This window comes from Macrobrachium rosenbergii, chromosome 30 (genome assembly GCF_040412425.1).
Source record: "Macrobrachium rosenbergii isolate ZJJX-2024 chromosome 30, ASM4041242v1, whole genome shotgun sequence".
Taxonomy (NCBI): domain Eukaryota; kingdom Metazoa; phylum Arthropoda; class Malacostraca; order Decapoda; family Palaemonidae; genus Macrobrachium; species Macrobrachium rosenbergii.
Window position 1 is genome coordinate 10,718,589 of NC_089770.1, and position 19,282 is coordinate 10,737,870.

At 36.1% G+C, this 19,282-nt stretch overlaps 1 protein-coding gene across 1 annotated transcript; it reads right to left on the bottom strand.

Annotated features, from left to right (window-relative positions):
• Nucleotides 1–2,434: 2,434 nt before the first annotated feature.
• Nucleotides 2,435–18,870, bottom strand: LOC136855019 (methylcrotonoyl-CoA carboxylase subunit alpha, mitochondrial-like). The gene is given in 15 exon segments (XM_067131738.1): nt 2,435–4,672; nt 6,487–6,669; nt 8,299–8,486; nt 9,969–10,119; nt 10,718–10,867; nt 11,044–11,165; nt 11,671–11,842; nt 12,024–12,233; nt 12,756–12,796; nt 12,799–12,850; nt 13,759–13,896; nt 14,481–14,628; nt 15,815–16,032; nt 17,067–17,259; nt 18,709–18,870. Coding segments are annotated over 15 exon segments (2,109 nt in total). The 5' UTR covers nt 18,738–18,870; the 3' UTR covers nt 2,435–4,558.
• Between the last annotated feature and the right edge of the window lie 412 nt (nt 18,871–19,282).

Below are 19,282 nucleotides of genomic sequence, written 5' to 3' on the forward strand. Positions count from 1 at the left end.
CTATTAGGACACTTGAAAAAGCCCTACACATGCACTAAAAATAGTGACAGGATAAAAAGTGGTTCTAAGGGCCAAGTAGATACTACAAACACCCTTTATTAATGCCTACAGTGCACCACATGAGGTGCACTGACGGCATAAAAGAGGGCTGAGGACATTCAAGAAAAACATTATATGAACGTTGACACATCATGGATTCGACAATTAATATACTAGTGTAGATCCATCTAATGTTACTGAATTTGTGTGACAAATAAATGTTCAAGTCCTACTGTCGGTTGCCTTCAACCAGTTAAGTAACCAAGACAAAATATGCCCTTTTAGAATTTGTACCATTAGGTAGTATCAAAATGTGAACAACTAGGTTTAGCCATATGGACTAGAATTGCTCAAGTGATTTCTTTTCGAGTACACCAACTTCTTTAAAATTATCTTTATTTTAAGGTGTTCATACAACTTCCTGGTGCTTGTATACTTTTCAAATCTGTTTTCTCAATGTTACTAATTTCGTGAGTGTCGTGGAATCTATATCTGCTGTTCAGCACAGTATTGCATTTCTTGGTGGCTTGATGAAAGGGCCATTTATTTTTGTGAATTCTTCCAATATCTTCTGAACAGAGGGAGGAACTAGTATTTTTGTTTGGGGGTTTTTTGTTTGAATTTTCTAAATAAATAAACATAAATCATACCTACTGCTTTCCCTTGTAAGGTCACAGATTACTGATAAATGCATCTATTTTCATGGGACACCATGCTTTCTTTCTTCTGATCCACCTTTTACAAATAAATAATTTCGTTACATAACTAGAAAAGAACAGGTGATGATAGAATATTAACAATTTTGATTTGGTATTGTCCTGCCTTTTCATAATGGTTATAAATTTTCTTACCAACCGTTGCATTCCACCACTGTTTAGTGGCTTCTAGGTACAGCCATCATGCAAGTTTTGGGTGTCTGGTGCATGTGGAATCCTTTGTAGGTACTGTATACTTTTATCTGCTGCTGGTTATAATGTCCTCTCTTCTACCGCATATATTGCATATCTGCCCATTGCAGCCTTTGTGCTTTTTGTGGTTTGAGTGAAAGAACATGAAAATTAGGCTACAGAGTCCAGTACTAGGGCACTTTCAGCCATTTAGCATCAAAGACAGTGAAAAGGAGTTGGAGTGGTTAGACAGCAAGGAGACCCTAAAGTAAGTGTGATGAAGTACAAGGATCTAAAGGTGAAACAAGATGAAAACCCTACAGTTGCACTAAGAAATAACAGTTAGAAAGATCGGACAGCAAGATGGAAGAATGGAAGTGGGAATGGATATAAGTAAAAGGGTACGGGCCAAAAGGACGCTGCATACACCCTCAAGTAATATGTACAGTGCAGAACATGAGGTGTAGTGAGAGCATAACACCCTATAGCAGTGGTTCCCAAACTGGGGGCCATAATCTGAGGATATGTATATATAAAGCCAAAGGAGTTTAGTGGGTAGGAATGTACACAGTCACTGTAGTCATGGGTTATGGTTGGCGGTGGGGCATGGACAAGTATCCTGTATGGAAAAAAGGTAACGACCAGAAAAAGTTTGGGAACCACTGCCCTAGAGGGATATTTTGTGGTTTAGAATTACCATTGCTATGTAGCATCTGTGGGTTTATGGTTGTGATTCCTTCTCTGAAACTTTCTTCCTACATAAGCCACAGGTCTGGCTGTTCTTAGTACTGTGTTCTGGTCTGGGTGCTTGTTGAGACATAAGGTAAAATTGAATCCTGCTGTAAAACTTACTGCCTTGTGGGAGAATATTTAGTCAAAGTTCCAGGACCTCCCAGTGAAAGACAAGGCACAATTTTGGATGCAGTAAGTGTCCAACTTAAATGGAACTAGACAGCCATAACTACTGGGCTAAGGTGATCTTGCATATGCAGTACCAAAGGCCTTAGTTTGATGTTCATCAGTTTGGGAGGCCAATAATAGCCATTTAGTCCTGTTGATGTTATTAAGTTGAGAACACATATATATACCATAAGCAGTAGTGCACAATGGAAGTGTTCAATGATTTCACTTAAATTTTCTGGTTCCATTAAATTTCATCCTCAAAACAGCCATTAATATTTTGCTCCTTATTTTACTGGGCGTTCACTTTCTGTAGCCATTTTACTTTCATCCATGTCATATGTTTCAACTTGTAGAACAATTTCTTCATCACCTGTGGTTGAAAGTACTTCAGAAAGAATTAGGTACAACTTTACTAAATTCTGATAGATTTGTACACTGCCTTTTCACTTTTACCTCCCATAATTTTCTAAGCACTGAAAAACATATATACATGAAAAAACATATGGCACAGTGTTGCCAGGCACTGAAAACAACACCTGACACTTTCTCCTATCAGAAAATGTTATTAAAAGCACTTTAAAGAATAGGATAATAAAAACTACTCATTAGAAAACTACTGTATTATCACAAAAGTGCTAAAAATCTATTACTACATATATTTTTTACATTTTATCCCTGCTGTAAATATCTTACAACTAAACATATCTATGTTACTCTTAAATACTTCTAGTAATTTCTACTTATTAAATGACCCAGTATTTCATCTCAGCTATTTAATAAGAACATTACTTTTTGGCAACTTTCCCAGACACTAGAACATAAAATTACATGACACAAGATATAAGTGTATGCCAAATAGAAGCCTAATTCATTTACAGAAATATGATCACAACAAAAGCAAGTCTTGTTTATTCCGCTCTAAAACAAGATACAAGACCAACAAAATTGTGTTTTCTACAGATCATCTCTCGTTTCTCTATTCAAAGAAGCCAACTGATAAGGACAGAAAATTAAAGAGAAGTCAGGAGGTAATTGTGTGAACTTTCTTTCCAAAACAACTCATTCTCTGAATTAAAAAAGAAATTCAAAGTAAGATTATTATATAAAAATAAATACTAGAATATCAAAAAATAACTCTACTCTTCTTGGGAGAAGGTAAAAATAATTCAAGACCTCTTGGGAGAAGGCAACTTACTCTGACAGCCATAGGGTACATTTAAAATTTACCTATATAAAACCAAGTAAAGCAGGAAGGGGGGACTAAGAAACAACCTCCATCAAAAGACACCTTTATTTTAACTATTATAAAAAGAAAAAATCACACTATGCATGAAATTTGTGTAACAAGGTAATGTCCTTCTTCTCCCCTTAAACTGTGCTGTCTATCAACATCAAACTTAAAAGATATGCTGAACCAAAATAACCATAAGAGGAACAGCATTAATCTTTTTTTAATGCTAATATTGACAAGTATGACCACATAGATACTTACATCCATCACTAGGAAGTAACATTAATTACCTTATCCAAATTTATTTCTCTTCTTTCTTTACTTTTTCACTTTCATTTTATGCACATTTAATAAAACAAAATTAAATCATTCTTATTTAGGAGGTCAACTCATACTTTTACTTAGAACCTAACTTCCAGTTTTGGTGGACAAAGTGCTGAGTAGCAGGAGAGAATTGGAGAAATGGTGATCATGTGATACATGTGACCTATCCACCACTGGGAGCTCTGCAAGGTTCTCCTTGATGGAAGGCATAGACTTTTTGCAGGCCTTGATGTTTCTTTGTTTCTTGCGCTAGAGCAAATACATAACCAAGGCACTAACTCAAGTTGAAATCAATTGATAACAGTTACCTGAACTAATTGCCTCTTTTCGGTCAAATTACTGATTAAGGGAAGCCAATATCGCCAACAGGAAAAACATAGACAACAATACCAACCACCTGTTAAAAATGTTCAGGAGCAGAGAATCATGACCATAAGGAATGGACATAAGGAGTCAAAGATATTGTATAGGACAGAGCTAAATTGTATGCCAGAGGAGTGCAATTCCAGTTAAGCCTAAATATATGTTCAATTTCAACATCAATCAACAACACGAACATTCATGCCAACCAACAGTTAACAATGCTGTATTGGGTGACAATAATAACTGAATAATAGGAAGAAAAAATGAAACTGTAAAGTGAAAAAAAATTCCATGTTAGCCAAAAGCACATTCAATACACACAACCACTGGCTCATGAACAGGCAGCACATGAGATGAAGGGCTCCCTCCAGTGTAAGAAAGTCTACATACATTCATTAACTGCTCTATTCAATTTTCAACAGCTATTCAGCTCCATTTTGTCCACCCTTACAAGGAGTTATACATAAATAAAAATATGAGGAATTTTTAAAGGCTAAATCCAGGAATAATTTAAATATACATATCTTAACCATTGAAGAGTTTTACAAAAATATCCCTTTCTCCAACTAACACCTTAGGCTGTCTTAATTTAACACTAACAATCTGCTGTACTTTTTAAAAAAGATTATTAAAACCACACAAAAATTCATGCTGTACAATAGTAAATACACAATTTAAGACAAAATGAGAGAGAGAGAGAGAGAGAGAGAGAGAGAGAGAGAGAGAGAGAGAGAGAGAGAGAGAGAGAGGGGGCGGCTGCAAAGGACTGTACATAGATCTTGCAGTTACCTGACAGATTAAGACCTTAAAACTAACTGTCTTCTGATTCCTTCATCTTGACGAGAGATGTGTTCTTGGCAACATTGTCTCCAGGTTTGAAAAGAACTTTCTCTACAACACCATCTCTAGCTGCCTTTATCACATACTGTAAAGAAGAGACAAACTTTTGTTGTGTGGCAAACTAACACCATTGAAACATTTCATCTTGTTTTGTTGAGTTTCATGTAACTATTTTTTCTGGGTACTATATGTCTTGCACAGCACACCAGGAAGTACTAAAAGTTCTTTGCAGCATCACTTCAGCCCCAGCTGCATTCACTTCAATGTTTTATTTTTCATCCTTTACATTTGCTATTTTCTCTTGACTGTCTAATAAATTTAGCTATACTGTACCCCTTCCGTTTTAAATTGTCATTCAAGAACAAACCTTTTATCAAGGTTTATGAGTTTAGCCATGTGCTTCAATGTTCTCAAAGTACTTCATGATTATGACAATAGTACTAATCTGGGTACAGTGATATTTTTACCCCCTAAAGTTACCATGCTTTACGATGTCAAAATCTAAGTAAACTGTGACATTTGTTTCAAAGAAAAGTAGCTTCATTTAATCCATAACTAGTCAGTGTAAAAGCGGTTTTCACAAGCAATCTTATAGTAAAACAAGGAGCTGCCTTTGTCCTCTTAACACACGAAAAAAGTACAGTAGAAATACCATCATTCTCTCAAACTTCTGAGAAGTTAGAATCCAAAACAAATCCTTAACAACACGTGTCAGTTGTGGTGGAGCTGTAATACCTTACCACAAAATCTTATGCTACAATGAGCAATTAAAGCCGAAAACCATCAAAGAAGAAAACACTGCCTACAGCTTACCAATCTCTCTTCACTTGAACATATCTTTGGCAACCATCTTGGAATATGAGTTGTCTAAGTCATCAATAGCATCTAAGGTCATTACATCAATGTGAAGCTGTACTACAACACATGCCCCAAATTCAGCTTCTTTGTGTGTGTTTTATGCCCCAACTCCCTAAGGTTTGATAAAGGAACTTGCTTTCCCATGTAACCTATTCCAGGATATTTAACAGAAATCCTCCCAGGCACACTTTTTCCCAAAAAGTATCGAGTTCAAAGGACTTGATTGTGAAAGAGATCATGAACTTCTTGGATTTCTCTTACAAAGGACAAGTTTATGCTCTCGAAACCAGCATCCCAAAAAGGCCATACAGTAACACACTGTGGACTTTGTTACAGGTTCTTAACATTGTCCCTTTAGTACTCCCCCATTTTTCCTGATGTATAGTGCTGTCTGTCTCTTACTTGTTAATAGTTCCCTTAATATTACTGTGCTACTGTATCTAATATCTGTCTTACCTCAAACTAACTTCTTAGGTGAGAACAAAATTTTTCAGACCAGCCCTATGTGATTCAGAGGACTGTTTCACCTAAACAACCAAATTAAGAGTAGTAACTGTATGCTTTGTTTCATTTTTTGAAAATCCTAATATTCAACATTATATAATAACTGTGCTTAGTGTGCATATTAATGACCACAGTTTCTGTTGATCAATTATTGACTTAATTTCCTGCACTGACAGCATAAGCAAGCCTCCAGTGTATTTTAGCATATTCAAAGTATATAACTCCAGTATTAAAATAATTTCATATACAGTAATTTGCTGCCAAAATAACTATACACATTTCATGATCAAAGAGGAGTATAAGTAGCTTTATAACTCATTATATTGCCAGACCTAATCTTACAAAGATCCTTACCACTGTATCAGGATATACTTTTCATCATGTAGAACTGAATATTCTATAGTAAAGTGCCAAGGTAGATAAGCATAAATTCCCTTTTAAGTGCTCACAAATAAATGACCTAAGACTTAATTAAATTCTTGACATTATTAACAGATACTGAAATTAAGAATCAAAACAATACAGTACAGTACTCACCTCCATTTTCATAGCAATCATGACAACCAATGGATCACCTGCTGAGACAGACTGTCCAGGACTAACAAAAACTTTCTCAATCACTCCTGGCATTGGAGCTACTGCACCGCCTGTTGCACCTGAAGCACTTCCAATTTCCTCTTCAAACTTTGGTCTGGGAAGAGACATTTTCCATCCACCAGTCTTCAGCCCATTTAAAAAAAAAAAGGAGGAAAATCAAAACTACCAAACTATTCACTGAATTACTGTGCAGTTTTCAAATACATGAATATGATGAAACTCAGAATACTGTATTCGGGCAGAATGGACCTGGGATCTTCAGCCAGCAGAAAGAAGAAAATGTTAAGATTAGGTAAGTGGACAAGGAGAAACAGAAAAGATGGAAGTGGAAAATATATAAAAAATTAAAATCTTGAAATTCAGGCTAAAAAGTAAAAAAAGAAAATATATAAAAGTATAATGGAGGATAGAGATATGGTAGATGGATGCAGAGAATATGCAATACCAGATGTTCAGAGGAATAACATGGTGCTTTTTAAATACAGCTGGAGAACCAGACACTGGTGAGTTAGGTAATTACAATAAACAAAAACATTATACAGTCACAGAATGAACCAGAGGAATGAAAAGGAGACAGTGTCAAATACTTTACCACATTTGGTGGCATATAAGACAAGTTTTTATTCTAAAAAATAGATCAAGGAAATTCACATTAAGTCTTATAAGGTGAAGGTCAAGTACAGTACTCAAGTTTATCCTACAAGCTATGTTTAACTGACAATACTGTGAATAGTAACAAATCTCATCCTCTGAAATATATCACAGCAACAAATTGTGGTATATCACTTTGTCACCTTACAAAAACAAATAGAGGGGCATTATGAAGGCAGAAAGCATGTTAAAAACTTAATAAGCAGGAGACAGTATCATATCACATTACTTAAAATAACAAAAATGGTAAACATGTCCAAGGAATTTCAGCTAAAGGATTGATGGCAATCAGAAACTAGTAATAGGAGAAGTTAAAAAGAAGTATGTAAAAGGAGTCCATGGGAGCTACTGTATCTTTTAACAAGAAAAGATGTTTAAAAGTAACCAACATGTATAATGAAAAATTAAGGACTAAACGTCAGTGTAAGCAAAACCAAGATTATGGTGCCTGAGGGGATTGAAGGTTAGTCTGGAAGGTGGCCATATGAATGCTGTGGGCAAGTCGTTGGGGAAAGAATGCAAGATTAAGTCTCCAATGCAACAGGTGTCAATGGTTCAGGGTTTTTCAGTTGGATTACTAAGGACCTTTTGACGCCAAGGATGTAGAAAGAGGACCTTTTGACGCCAAGGATGTAGAAAGAATTAATACTGCAAGATGGCAGCGAGAATTATGTTATGCTGGAGGGAAACATTTCTAATACCTTGACAATACAGTACTGTACTTTATTGTGAGATTGGAGTTCAGAGGGAAGTAAGATATCAAAAAACAGCTTGAATCAAGTGAAAAAGACTGCTGGTTACTGGTAAATAACATAATTTCATTTGTAAACATGGCAAAAATTTATGAATGTGTACATGAGGACCAGTGTTTCTCTAAACAGCTAAGACATGAGTAAAGTACTGTACTTACATGAAAAATTCATCTATGTTTTAATCCGAGTTCTTAATGACTAACCTTGGAAAATCATTTAACATCAACAGCAGCTTCATAAGAAACTTAAGCAGCCTGCTAAGATTAAAAAGTGGACATCTTTATACACAATTTATTATACTGAATTCTGAATCAATAATACTGAGAAGGATACTGAACCAATTACTTACCGCTGTGAAAAGATGGACATCCCTATTATCCACAACCACTCGTGAAGAAGATACTGCTCCATTCACCGAACTTGTCAAAGTACAAATGTTGTTTTCCCTGACTAGAGAACCACTCACATCAAAGGTTTTACCACCAGCAGTCATGCGATATTTCCCCGACCCCAAGTAATCCACCACAATATTTTCACCTGGAACATTGGAAGCCAAAAATAAATCACAGCAAGGTATGCTACAGTTAAATGAGATAAAACCAAGCGTTATATCCATAAAAATTTACAAATAATAAATTACAAATACAGTCACATCAAAGTGAGAAGCTCTCTGTATAAATAAATTCTCCAACTTATCATAAAATATTCAAGAAGATATTACCACATAAAAATCATCATAACCTACAGCACAGAAGTCTGATCCATCAAGGATCAGTGCTGAGTCCATTAAAAGGGAGGACCCTAACAATTGCAAAACATACATGGCTTATATTGTTAAAAGCTGAACCAGAGGGATAAGTCAAAGAAATGTTGAAAAGATAAGAAAGTTGAACGGAGTGAAAAAGATTAAAAATTATACAGTGTACGCAAAAGAAAGCTTATGATGAATGAAAAAGGAAGTGACCATGTGGATGCTGTGTGAGAGGTGCTTGGATGAACTCAATATGATGTACAGTATAAAATAGATGATATCAGAAGAGGCCTTAGACTACAAAATGATGCCCAAAGTATGTACTAAGAGCAAACAGAGGAGAAAAGAATAAACACCAAATGGTGGAAGAATAAGCTTTACAAGAAGCAGAAATTTCTTGAAAACTTGGGGGCATGCTAGAATGTAAAACAGGCTCTGAGAAGGCACAAGATAAAAGTAGCAAGAGCAGAGATAAAAGTGAAAAGAGGTATCTAGACTTCCTTTCAGTATCCAATTAGTGAGCAACAAAAATTTATATGTGCAAAGTCTGTACTGTGCACTACTGTATTCTACAGCAACGCATTTTGATTTTGCCAATAAGCCATTCCTATTCCAGTATGCATAGGGGTAGCTTAATGGAAATGAAGATGCTTAATATCACTTCCTGGATAAACGGCAAGTCTTAAAACCCTTTCCATACCAATCAACCCATACTTTCTTACCCTCCCTTTCCTCTTCCTTCCCGAAACTGCAGAAATATGCCCATTTCACCAATCTACCCTTTTCCATCCTTTACACATGAAAAATACATCTCTAACATTTAAATTTAGCCTTGTCTTTGGGACTGCTCTTTTTCAATCCTTCTCATTCCATACATAGTTAACAGTTCAAGTTATCAGTTCCGACCTAGCTTCTTTCATTCACAGCCAACATTCTCACTTTACTTCCAGAGGGGGGAATTCACTCGAAAACTCTTAAGGCATCCCTACTTCTCACTGCATACATGCTTCCCTTCTCTTTCAAATATTTTGCAGAAGTCTGCTAAATTTCTTCCTAACCTTTTCTGTGACTCAATTCTTCCCTCACCTTATTATCACCTGTTATATATACTCCCTATCACTTACGAATCACTTCCTTCCATTCTTCAACAATCCATAGTAACATTCAATATTCCCTTCTGGTTACAATTCACACTTAAACATCTTGCTGTCCTGAACAATCAATGCCAACTTCCTCTTTTTTCAAACAGCTTTTCAACTAATTATTACCTTTATCTCCGCAAGTGATGTTTACAGCACGAGAAAGTGTGTGATTGATTCTTGGGACAGACCGAGGAGAAAATGGGGACGTGGGGTCAAGGGAAAGCGCAGCAGCTCGTATAGCTTCCTGTTCCTCACTCAGTATCAATGCTAATGCAGACTGAAAAAAAGGCATTAAAATACTGTAAAATGGTTTTATTTAAATCCCAACCAGCAATTAAACTACAACCATTAAATACAACTAGAAAATTTGTTACCATTTGCCTATTTAGAAAATTTACAGTCACTTTTAGTTTCACTACACTACAAACCTTTTATTTCAGCTATGCTTAGGTTTCCTTCTATTATTTTGTATATTTCACAAAGAATTATAAACCATGATTAAATTCTTGCACTGGCACTCGTTAACGCTATATGTATTTCATAAATGCATCTATCTCCAAATTTTGTAATACGACACTGTTACAGACAGTACAGTGAATCACATCCTCAGCAGACATAAATAGTGGAAAGATGATTAAACATTTGAAGGAACAAAACATTGACTCAATTAGTGAGACCTCAGGCAAGAGAGAAACTCACCTAACTTGCTACACTACTTTACAACCTCCTTCCTGGGTATTAACTGCATGGGCCTTACATGGCCCAATGAAAGTAGTACTGAAGGGTCTTTGCCCAAGTACAAACAAGTAATTAGTAATCATCCAATGTTTTTTGCCCTTTCCTTTAAAAGACAATTCAACCAAAAAGTGACCAACCTGGCAGAACAACTCTGGGGACGGATTACGCTCTGGGAAAAGTGTGTTGTAATGGTCAGGTATGAAATCCGTGCTTACATCACCAGCAACAAAATTAGGATGAGTTGCGAGACTCATTAAGAAGTTCACATTTGTGTTTAGACCAATAATCTGTGGAAGAAAAAAAACATTAAAAAAAACAGAAGCAACAATACAAAAACAAGACAAACTTCAGTACAGTATTGTATTGCAATCTATTTACTGTATTATTTATTATCAATTAGTTTGCCTACACCACTGGATCAGAGAAGGTTTAAATTGCTTTACATAAGAATCCTAAAACTTACGTTATACTCTGCTAAAGAAGTGACAAGAATATTAAGAGCAGAAGCTCTATCATGACCCCAGACCACCAACTTTGCTATCATTGGATCATAATGAACAGACACTTCGTCACCTTCTCGCACGCCTGAAAGAGAAATATCTGAGTGTAACCACAAATAACATACACAAAAACTATTGAAGCGAATGATTTTCAATGGCCAGCATGTATTAGAGCAGCTAACAGGGAAGAGATGGGAAAGCAGATCTTATACAAAGTACTTTCTGTTTTCTTCATGACATGTAGACCTTAGGCCAAAATTAAGCTGCTGTTTAAAAAAAGTCAACGTCTTGGATGAAGTTGAAGCGATTACCACTTCATGTGCAAATGAGAGCATCCAATGGTAAGCAGAGCAAACAATGTATGTTACGACCTGTGTATTTCAAAGCAGCAGAAACATAGGCATTTCAAAGGATAATGGAAGTTTTGACTACAAAGTAATGAGATTCCTAGGTTCTTCCAGGAAGATCATATCACTCAAACAGCATGACTATAGTGTATCTTTCCCATACATGCACACAAAACACAAAACCCATGAACATCTGAATTTTATTCATCTTTCAATCAGCAACGAAAAAGGATCTGCTCCTACCCGTTTCAATTCTTATATGTTGCTTTGCTTCAGGTGTGGCCAAATGATCCAAAGGCCCAGCTCCAGGAAGGAAGCCACCATCTGGGTCTTCAGCATATATTCTGGCTTCGAAACTGTGACCAGAGAGCTTGATGTCATCTTGTAATAACGGAAGTCTCTCTCCAGCAGCAACCTACAGAGGGACCTGGACTGCTTGACTGTGCTTCAATATTATTCTTATAGGCCTTATACCTTCAAAATATGTCAGTACCCTCATGATTCTAATACTATTGCTAATGCAGATATTAGCAGTATCAAATCTCTCACCACACAACTTTGACAACACAAAAAATTAGTATTGTACTGATACTTACCCTAAGTTGCCACTCAACTAAATCGGTGTTGGTTATCATCTCTGAAATAGGGTGCTCCACTTGCAAACGTGTGTTCATTTCCATAAAGTAGAAATTGTGTGAACTATCAAGAATAAACTCTACAGTTCCAGCTCCGACATACCCTACAGCACGTGCAGCTCGCACAGCAGCCTCGCCAAGTGACTTTCGAACATCCCACGTTAAACCAGGCTGGTTAAGTGAAATTTGAAGTTTACAATAAGTAAAATGCACAATGAACATAATAATGTGATATTTTGACTATAAAATAATCTTATATAATCTCCATCATCTTTAAAGACCCTTCATAACAATTATAAAGGTTGTTTCCTCAGTTTTGGGAGTTATTTGGAAAAGCTATCATTCCCTTTCATGTGATGTTGAATACTAGGTTTTTCAAAGCCACAACACAAACTGTAAAATATAAATGGAGTCAGCAAATGAATATGTAAGGAATGTTTTTCAGACAAGCAAATACCAAATCTAAGAACAGTCATATTCCTACTACAGAACGGAAAGTAAATCCTCTCTACAGTAGGATCATTAAAAAAAAATTCATATACTGTACATACAACTGAAGTAAAGAAACTGCAAAGTTAAGCTATAACTAATCATTCTTTTCATAAAAGTAACAGCCTGCAATGAGATGCAATTAGGATTTCTATTATTCTTACTTATTTGCTACGGTGCCATATAGAAGCAAAAATGACTTACTGCAGGAGCTTCTTCAATAATTTTCTGATGACGTCGTTGACTGAACAGTCTCTCTCAAACAGGTACACGTAGTTACCATGATGATCACCAAATACCTGGAAAAAGATATGTCAATTGTTTTCCTTCTAATAGGGAGGAAAAGGCAGCACTAAATATGAGTGAAAAACTTCTAAAATCAATTTCTGAGGAGGGAGCAGAATACTTAGGGAAGAAAAGACTACAGGTACTCAGTCATATAAACCTGTAAGTGGCCTACACAGCACAACTTCAGGCAGATGTAATGGGGAAATCTACACATGAAGTAATTAATGCCAAAGCTTGTCTTGCCTGGTTAAATCCTAGATGATCTAAGCTTTTCGCTCCATGTGATGATGGGACTACAGTATTTGTTTGAATACAGAGGTTGGTCCAAAAGTTTTACCATTATTATAAATCGACTGTTTTTGCAAACTGAACATGTGCAGTTACTAAAAATACTGATTAAGTTTATTAAGTATGAAAAAAATCTGGGGAAAAATTAATTACACTGCAATTCTATCAATACTAATTTCACGTTCATACTGAAAGTCATCAAGAGGTGTGTGGTCCATCCACTTTTTTCTGAATTCCTAGAAGCAACAAGTATATTGTACCCAATGGTTAAAAAAGTGAGCACCGCACTGGAAGAATAACTTTGTAAATAGCAGCATAACTAATTACTCACTGTACATATTTGTAATCTATCATTGTCCTTGTTTTTATTATAATTCTAGTTGTAACTGTTAAAAGTTGTCAAGTAGCTACATGTGGTGGGTAAGGCTGAACATTCATAAAGGCTTTAACCTACTACCTGGTCTAAGTCCTTTGCTTCTATTATGGAGATGTACTTACTTTCATGAATGTGTAAATGAGATATAGTTCACATTAAGTTTAAGCATAAGTGACTCTGCAACCAGCTAGTCCTGCTTATTATTCTAATCTCAAAATATTAAAAAAATGGTTGAGGCCATATTGCACAACTAACCTGAACTTCAACGTGTCTGGGACGCTCAACAAATTTTTCAAGCAACATCACGTCATCACCAAATGCTTTTGTAGCTTCTCTCCGTGCAGATTCGAGTTGCTCCTCAAATTCTTCCTTGGTCTTTGCAATACGCATACCCTAAATTATTGCAAAATCTCAATCAATCATTTCTTCACAACCCTTATATGCTAGGTGGCATGGTTATGGCAACAAAATGAGTAATGTTAGATAATTTGACCTAAAAGAGATAGAAACATAAAACTTTTGTTGGCAGATAACCAAGATGGTTAGAAACATCCAGGAACAAAGATCTGTATACAAAGTGATTTATTGTCAAGGAGGACCAGAAAGTAGTTTGAACTGCACAGCACAGAAGAGACCAATAACAATTAATTATTTACCAATAACAATTAATTATTTCCACAATTTAGTTCCAAACAGACTGAACAGTCCACTGTGCAGCCATGATCACAACTAATGTATGATTGCCTAAACTTTATTCTTGAGATACCAAAACTCCTGTCTGACAAGTGACATTTAAGTAACCATCAACTTGACAATTCACCACAATCCTTTCAACACTATGTGCTAAGATTTTTTTTCCTTTATATTTGAAATTAATGTTAGATCAAAAATTATTTCACAATTCTAATGCTTTTGCCATTCAATATCTCAGCTTTGCTCCAACAATATAAATAACAGACAGGGATAAAAAAAAATACCTTTCCACCACCTCCTCGAACAGCTTTAATCATAATTGGATAGCCAATTTTTTCTGCTTCCTCACGCAGACGACTGTCACTCTGGTCATCTCCATGATAACCTCCAATAATGGGGACACCAGCCTCAGACATGATTTTTTTCGAAGTGCTGAAAAAATGCCAAACCTTGCAATGGTACGAACTCACCCTGAACTATCACATCTACTAAGGTATGGCTTACTTAAAAAATGAGCAATACAGTGAACCCTAATAAAGTCAACTTTACTGTTTTCAAGAGATGAAATCTATCACCATGATTTATTTAATAAACAGTACCACACATATAAATGCAAAAACTATTTAAATACACGTTTGCAATTCAATGGTTTGCTTATACACATGAAATTTAGACTGTTGTGCCAAGAACTGGGGCACTTATGGCCATTCAGCCCTTAAGACAATGAAAAGCAGGAACTTGAGTGGTTGGAAAAGATACAGAAAAAGATAGAATTTAGGCCAAAGGCCAAGCACTGGGACCTATAAGGTCATTCAGCGCTGAAAAGGAAATTGACAGTAATAAGGCTTGAAAGGTGTAACAGGAGGAAAATCTTGAAGTTGCGCTATAAAACAATTGTTACGAGAGGGTGGAAAGTCAGACGGAAGAAAGAGAATATGAATGGAGGTACAGTAAAAAGAATGAAAGAGGCTGCAGCTAGAGGCAGAAGGGACACTGCATAGACCCTCAGGTAATGCCTAGAGTGCAACACGAGGCACACTGATGGCACTACCACCCTACGGGAGGAAAGATAAAGAGATGCAGAAAATAATGGAGATGATGTACAAGGATCTAAATGTGAAATCAAGAGAAAACTCCATAGTTGCTCTGAAAAGGAGTAGTTAGAGAGTTTGGACAGCAAAAATGAAGAAAGGAAGCAGGAAAGGAGGTAAAAGTAAGAGGCTAATTACACTTATTAAAGTTATTAAACATTTGATGTACAGTACATAGTAACAAAAACTGAAGCAGAGCAATTAAAACATTAGGTAGGCAATGATGACCAAGACTTGGGACAACTTGTAGTTTATAACAGTATGGAGTGGCAGATATAGACTAAATGACCAAGTTGATTTTCATATAGGAAATCAAGTACTGTAATGTACCGTATTTAATGGGATGAGGTACTTTCAGGCAGGTTTTGGAAAATAATACAATTGTTTCACACAAACAGCATTTACACTGACGTAGAAGTATAATTAAAGTTTCCTTTTACTGAGGAAACTGAAATGCGCTTCAAATGAAACATGGATCACTTGCAAACTTCAAAACTGCATCTACAAACCATCACATAATATACTACCTTTTAATGCCCATGTCTCGAATAGCAGAAGCAGGAGGACCAACGAAAATGATTCCCTCTGAGGCGCAGACTTCAGCAAATTCCACATTCTCTGAGAGGAATCCATAGCCTGGATGTACTGCCTGGGCACCACTACATTTAGCAATATTCAGGATCTTGTCTGCACGTAAATAAGACTCTTGTGAGGCCGCTGGTCCAATGTGATAGGCCTCATCTGCCTTAAAAATTAAGAAACACAATTATTATCATAGCATTTTATGCAATCTGAATTACATTGACAAGTATTATTTTGTTTCATAGATACAAATGAATGCCTCATTTTTCTGGTCTCCTAAAATCCTAGTTATTTAACTGACAAGTGATGTAAACCCACTGGGCAATTATATCTAATGTGTTCAACCTCTTGATATCAAAGAGAATCATTATGTAATACTGTATTTCACTTGTTCATCCTATTTCCTATGCTGAGGAAATTGTATGAGACAGAGTATCAAGCTTCTGAAATCAAACTTGCCTTTAAAGGTAAGTCATCCCACTACTACAGTATATACAATTTTCAAGATAACTTGCATTTTTCTTACACATTCAAATAACAAGTCTTTTATATAGAAGTATTCTTGGCACAAAATGGAAATGACCACAGCAGGAACAGACTAAGAGTACACACAGAAGACTCACTGGGGAAGACACCTGCACTAGCACTTGGATTGTCACAATCAGAGATAATTTGCTTAGATACCTTCAAGAACTATATCTGACTGGGATGCCAAAAGATGAGCCCACCTTGCTATCAGGTCATCTTGCTACTCACATACCTACCGTCAATTAACCACCTTGTTACCAAACTTCAATGTGTTCCAGTTCATGCAAGGCAGGGAATACCCCTACATAAAAGGCACTGGTCTGTATTCTCCCAAGAAAAAACCATATTTGGCTTTATCACTGCTCATATGGGCTGTTATACTCATCATGGTATCTGGCTCACGGTTTTCTCTTAAATTTTTGGTTTATGGCATTAAACTGAATCACAAGGATCAAACCCTAGTAACATTTATAAAGCACAAATGCACAGGCTAAGACCAACAGCATTTATGATATCCTGGTGATGTGAGGACAATTACATTGTGGGTAGTACTTGTCACATACCATACCTTAGCTGACAAATGTAATTCTGTCAAAATCATGCTATTAATACAGATTTGTCAATCCAGCAAGGTTTTCTGATGATACAGTAAATGAATAAAATACATACCATGGCAACATGCATAGAATTTCTATCAGGTTCTGAGTAAACTGCTACAGTCCTCACACCCATCTTGCGGGCAGTTCTCACAACTCTGCAGGCAATCTCCCCTCGATTTGCTATAAGGAGCTTGCTGATGGGTCGGTGCTCTGATGACGTGTGAGCATGATGAGTACACCATTTTCTTAGCAACTGCCATCCTCTGTAATTCATGTAAGCGAAGAAGATAATTAAAATTTCTTTTCAATGAATTCAGGTATGTGCATAGGAAATATTCTAATACAGTATCAAAGGATACTTGTCATTAGTAGAATTATTTAAAGCATGTAGAGTATTGTATATAAAAATAAAATATTCTGCAACAGTTAAGGGTTCCATGTGCACTACTTGATAATTAACTGTAAATAAATGTAACTCAAAATACCTATTCAATTATTCTTTTAGACTATTACAAGTGGCCTTGGGTAAATACAGGTTCAGATGACAAGCATTACATTATGTAAATGTAAACCTACCATATGGCTACACAATATGGGAGTATTCAAAAATATTTTTCACATGAACCATTAGCAAACATAACCTGGAGAAATATTTCTAGATTCTTTCTAATTAGATCAAATAAGATTTGAAAATCAAATGAACTAACAACACATTAAAAGCCGGTCTATACCGCTGTCACACCCCTCTATAATACCACACTACCATCTCCATACCAAACTGTGCTGAATATAGAAAAAACTTCAAATTCAAAACATAGTGCACAATAATCGCATCATCCGCAGGTCTGAAATCTGCAGTTTCACACTTCCACGGTTTAAAATGGTGCTAAAAAACAGGCTGTAGGCTAACATGAACATTGTGGGGCCATACCATGATCCTCACCATACAGTACATGACTCACAACCCTTGTTACCCATAACCTCACTTGCCCATTTTCCCAAAGCAGAGTGCCTTCATATATTTCATTGTAAAGTGTAACTTAGTTTTCTTTTTGTTTAAAGGAAAGATAAGAGCAATTTCCACTGCCCTAAAGTCTCATTAGAATTAAGCTAAAATATCTTAATCACTTTCATTTTGAGAGAGAGAGAGAGAGAGAGAGAGAGAGAGAGAGAGAGAGAGAGAGAGAGAGAGAGAGAGACTTCATTATCATGTATGGGGAGAGAGTAGTGTAAAATGTTCTTTTTCATGTTTATACATCAACTACTGTAAGCTACATACATGTCCAGCACACAGATCGTACATATGATTCCAGAGGTCTACGAGGTGCGTGTATGAGTGAATGGTTTGCTGTTATTTTATGGTTTTCACTTTCCTTGGCAAGTGCTTGAACCTACCTACCACGGACAATGAAAAACAACTAAAGCTAGCAGTTTTCGGGCATCATTTATCTTCTGAAGATGAAACAATACGTGGATTTACTCCGTAACTATCTGGAAGGAGTATTGGGCTATCCTTAACTAGGCTTTCAAGTCAATAATATTTAAAGACTACGTTAAACTTTTCATGCAAAAGGCCTACGTTAGTGCCCGACAAATACCAGGCCAACAATGTACTATGGACCAAGCCTGGCCCTATTTTACGTTCACCAAGGGCCAGCTTACCCTGGCTGATCAGACACTTAAAAACTTCAAAAGATTATGGCCTGACCTACCTCTTGTACGTGTGCCTCCCGCTAAACATATTCAGTTAATCAAGTTGAGAGTGTTGTTTTAAGAAATCGAAGTATTCCAGGTGGCAAATCACAGTCAATATCCACAACACCTTCCCTCTGATCCGGCTGTGGGGCAAGAACAACAACAACAAAAAATTTTACAACCGGTCGTAGCAGAAGACTTGATTTTTAAGTGTAAACATTGATTGTCACTACTTCTATTTATCCTTCATCGTTTGTTTTATTATATATGAGAATATTTTCTAGTAAATAACACATGAATTTTAATTAGAGACTTATTACGTAAGGTGTTAACGATGGATTCTTGTGGGTTAGAGTACTGTAAACAGTCAGTGACGTCATCATACTGACGTCACGAGAAGTAAACGCCAATCAGGGGTAATTCAAATCACATAGCAGGTTGGACATCATAAATTGTATAAAAAATAAAGTGGTAACAAAAGATGAATTCTAAGTATACTTTATAAAGCAAAACACCTTTCAGTTCTTTTTTTCTATGTATCAGCTAATTTTACCTTCATCAGAAGCCATACATATAGAAATAAAACTGGTC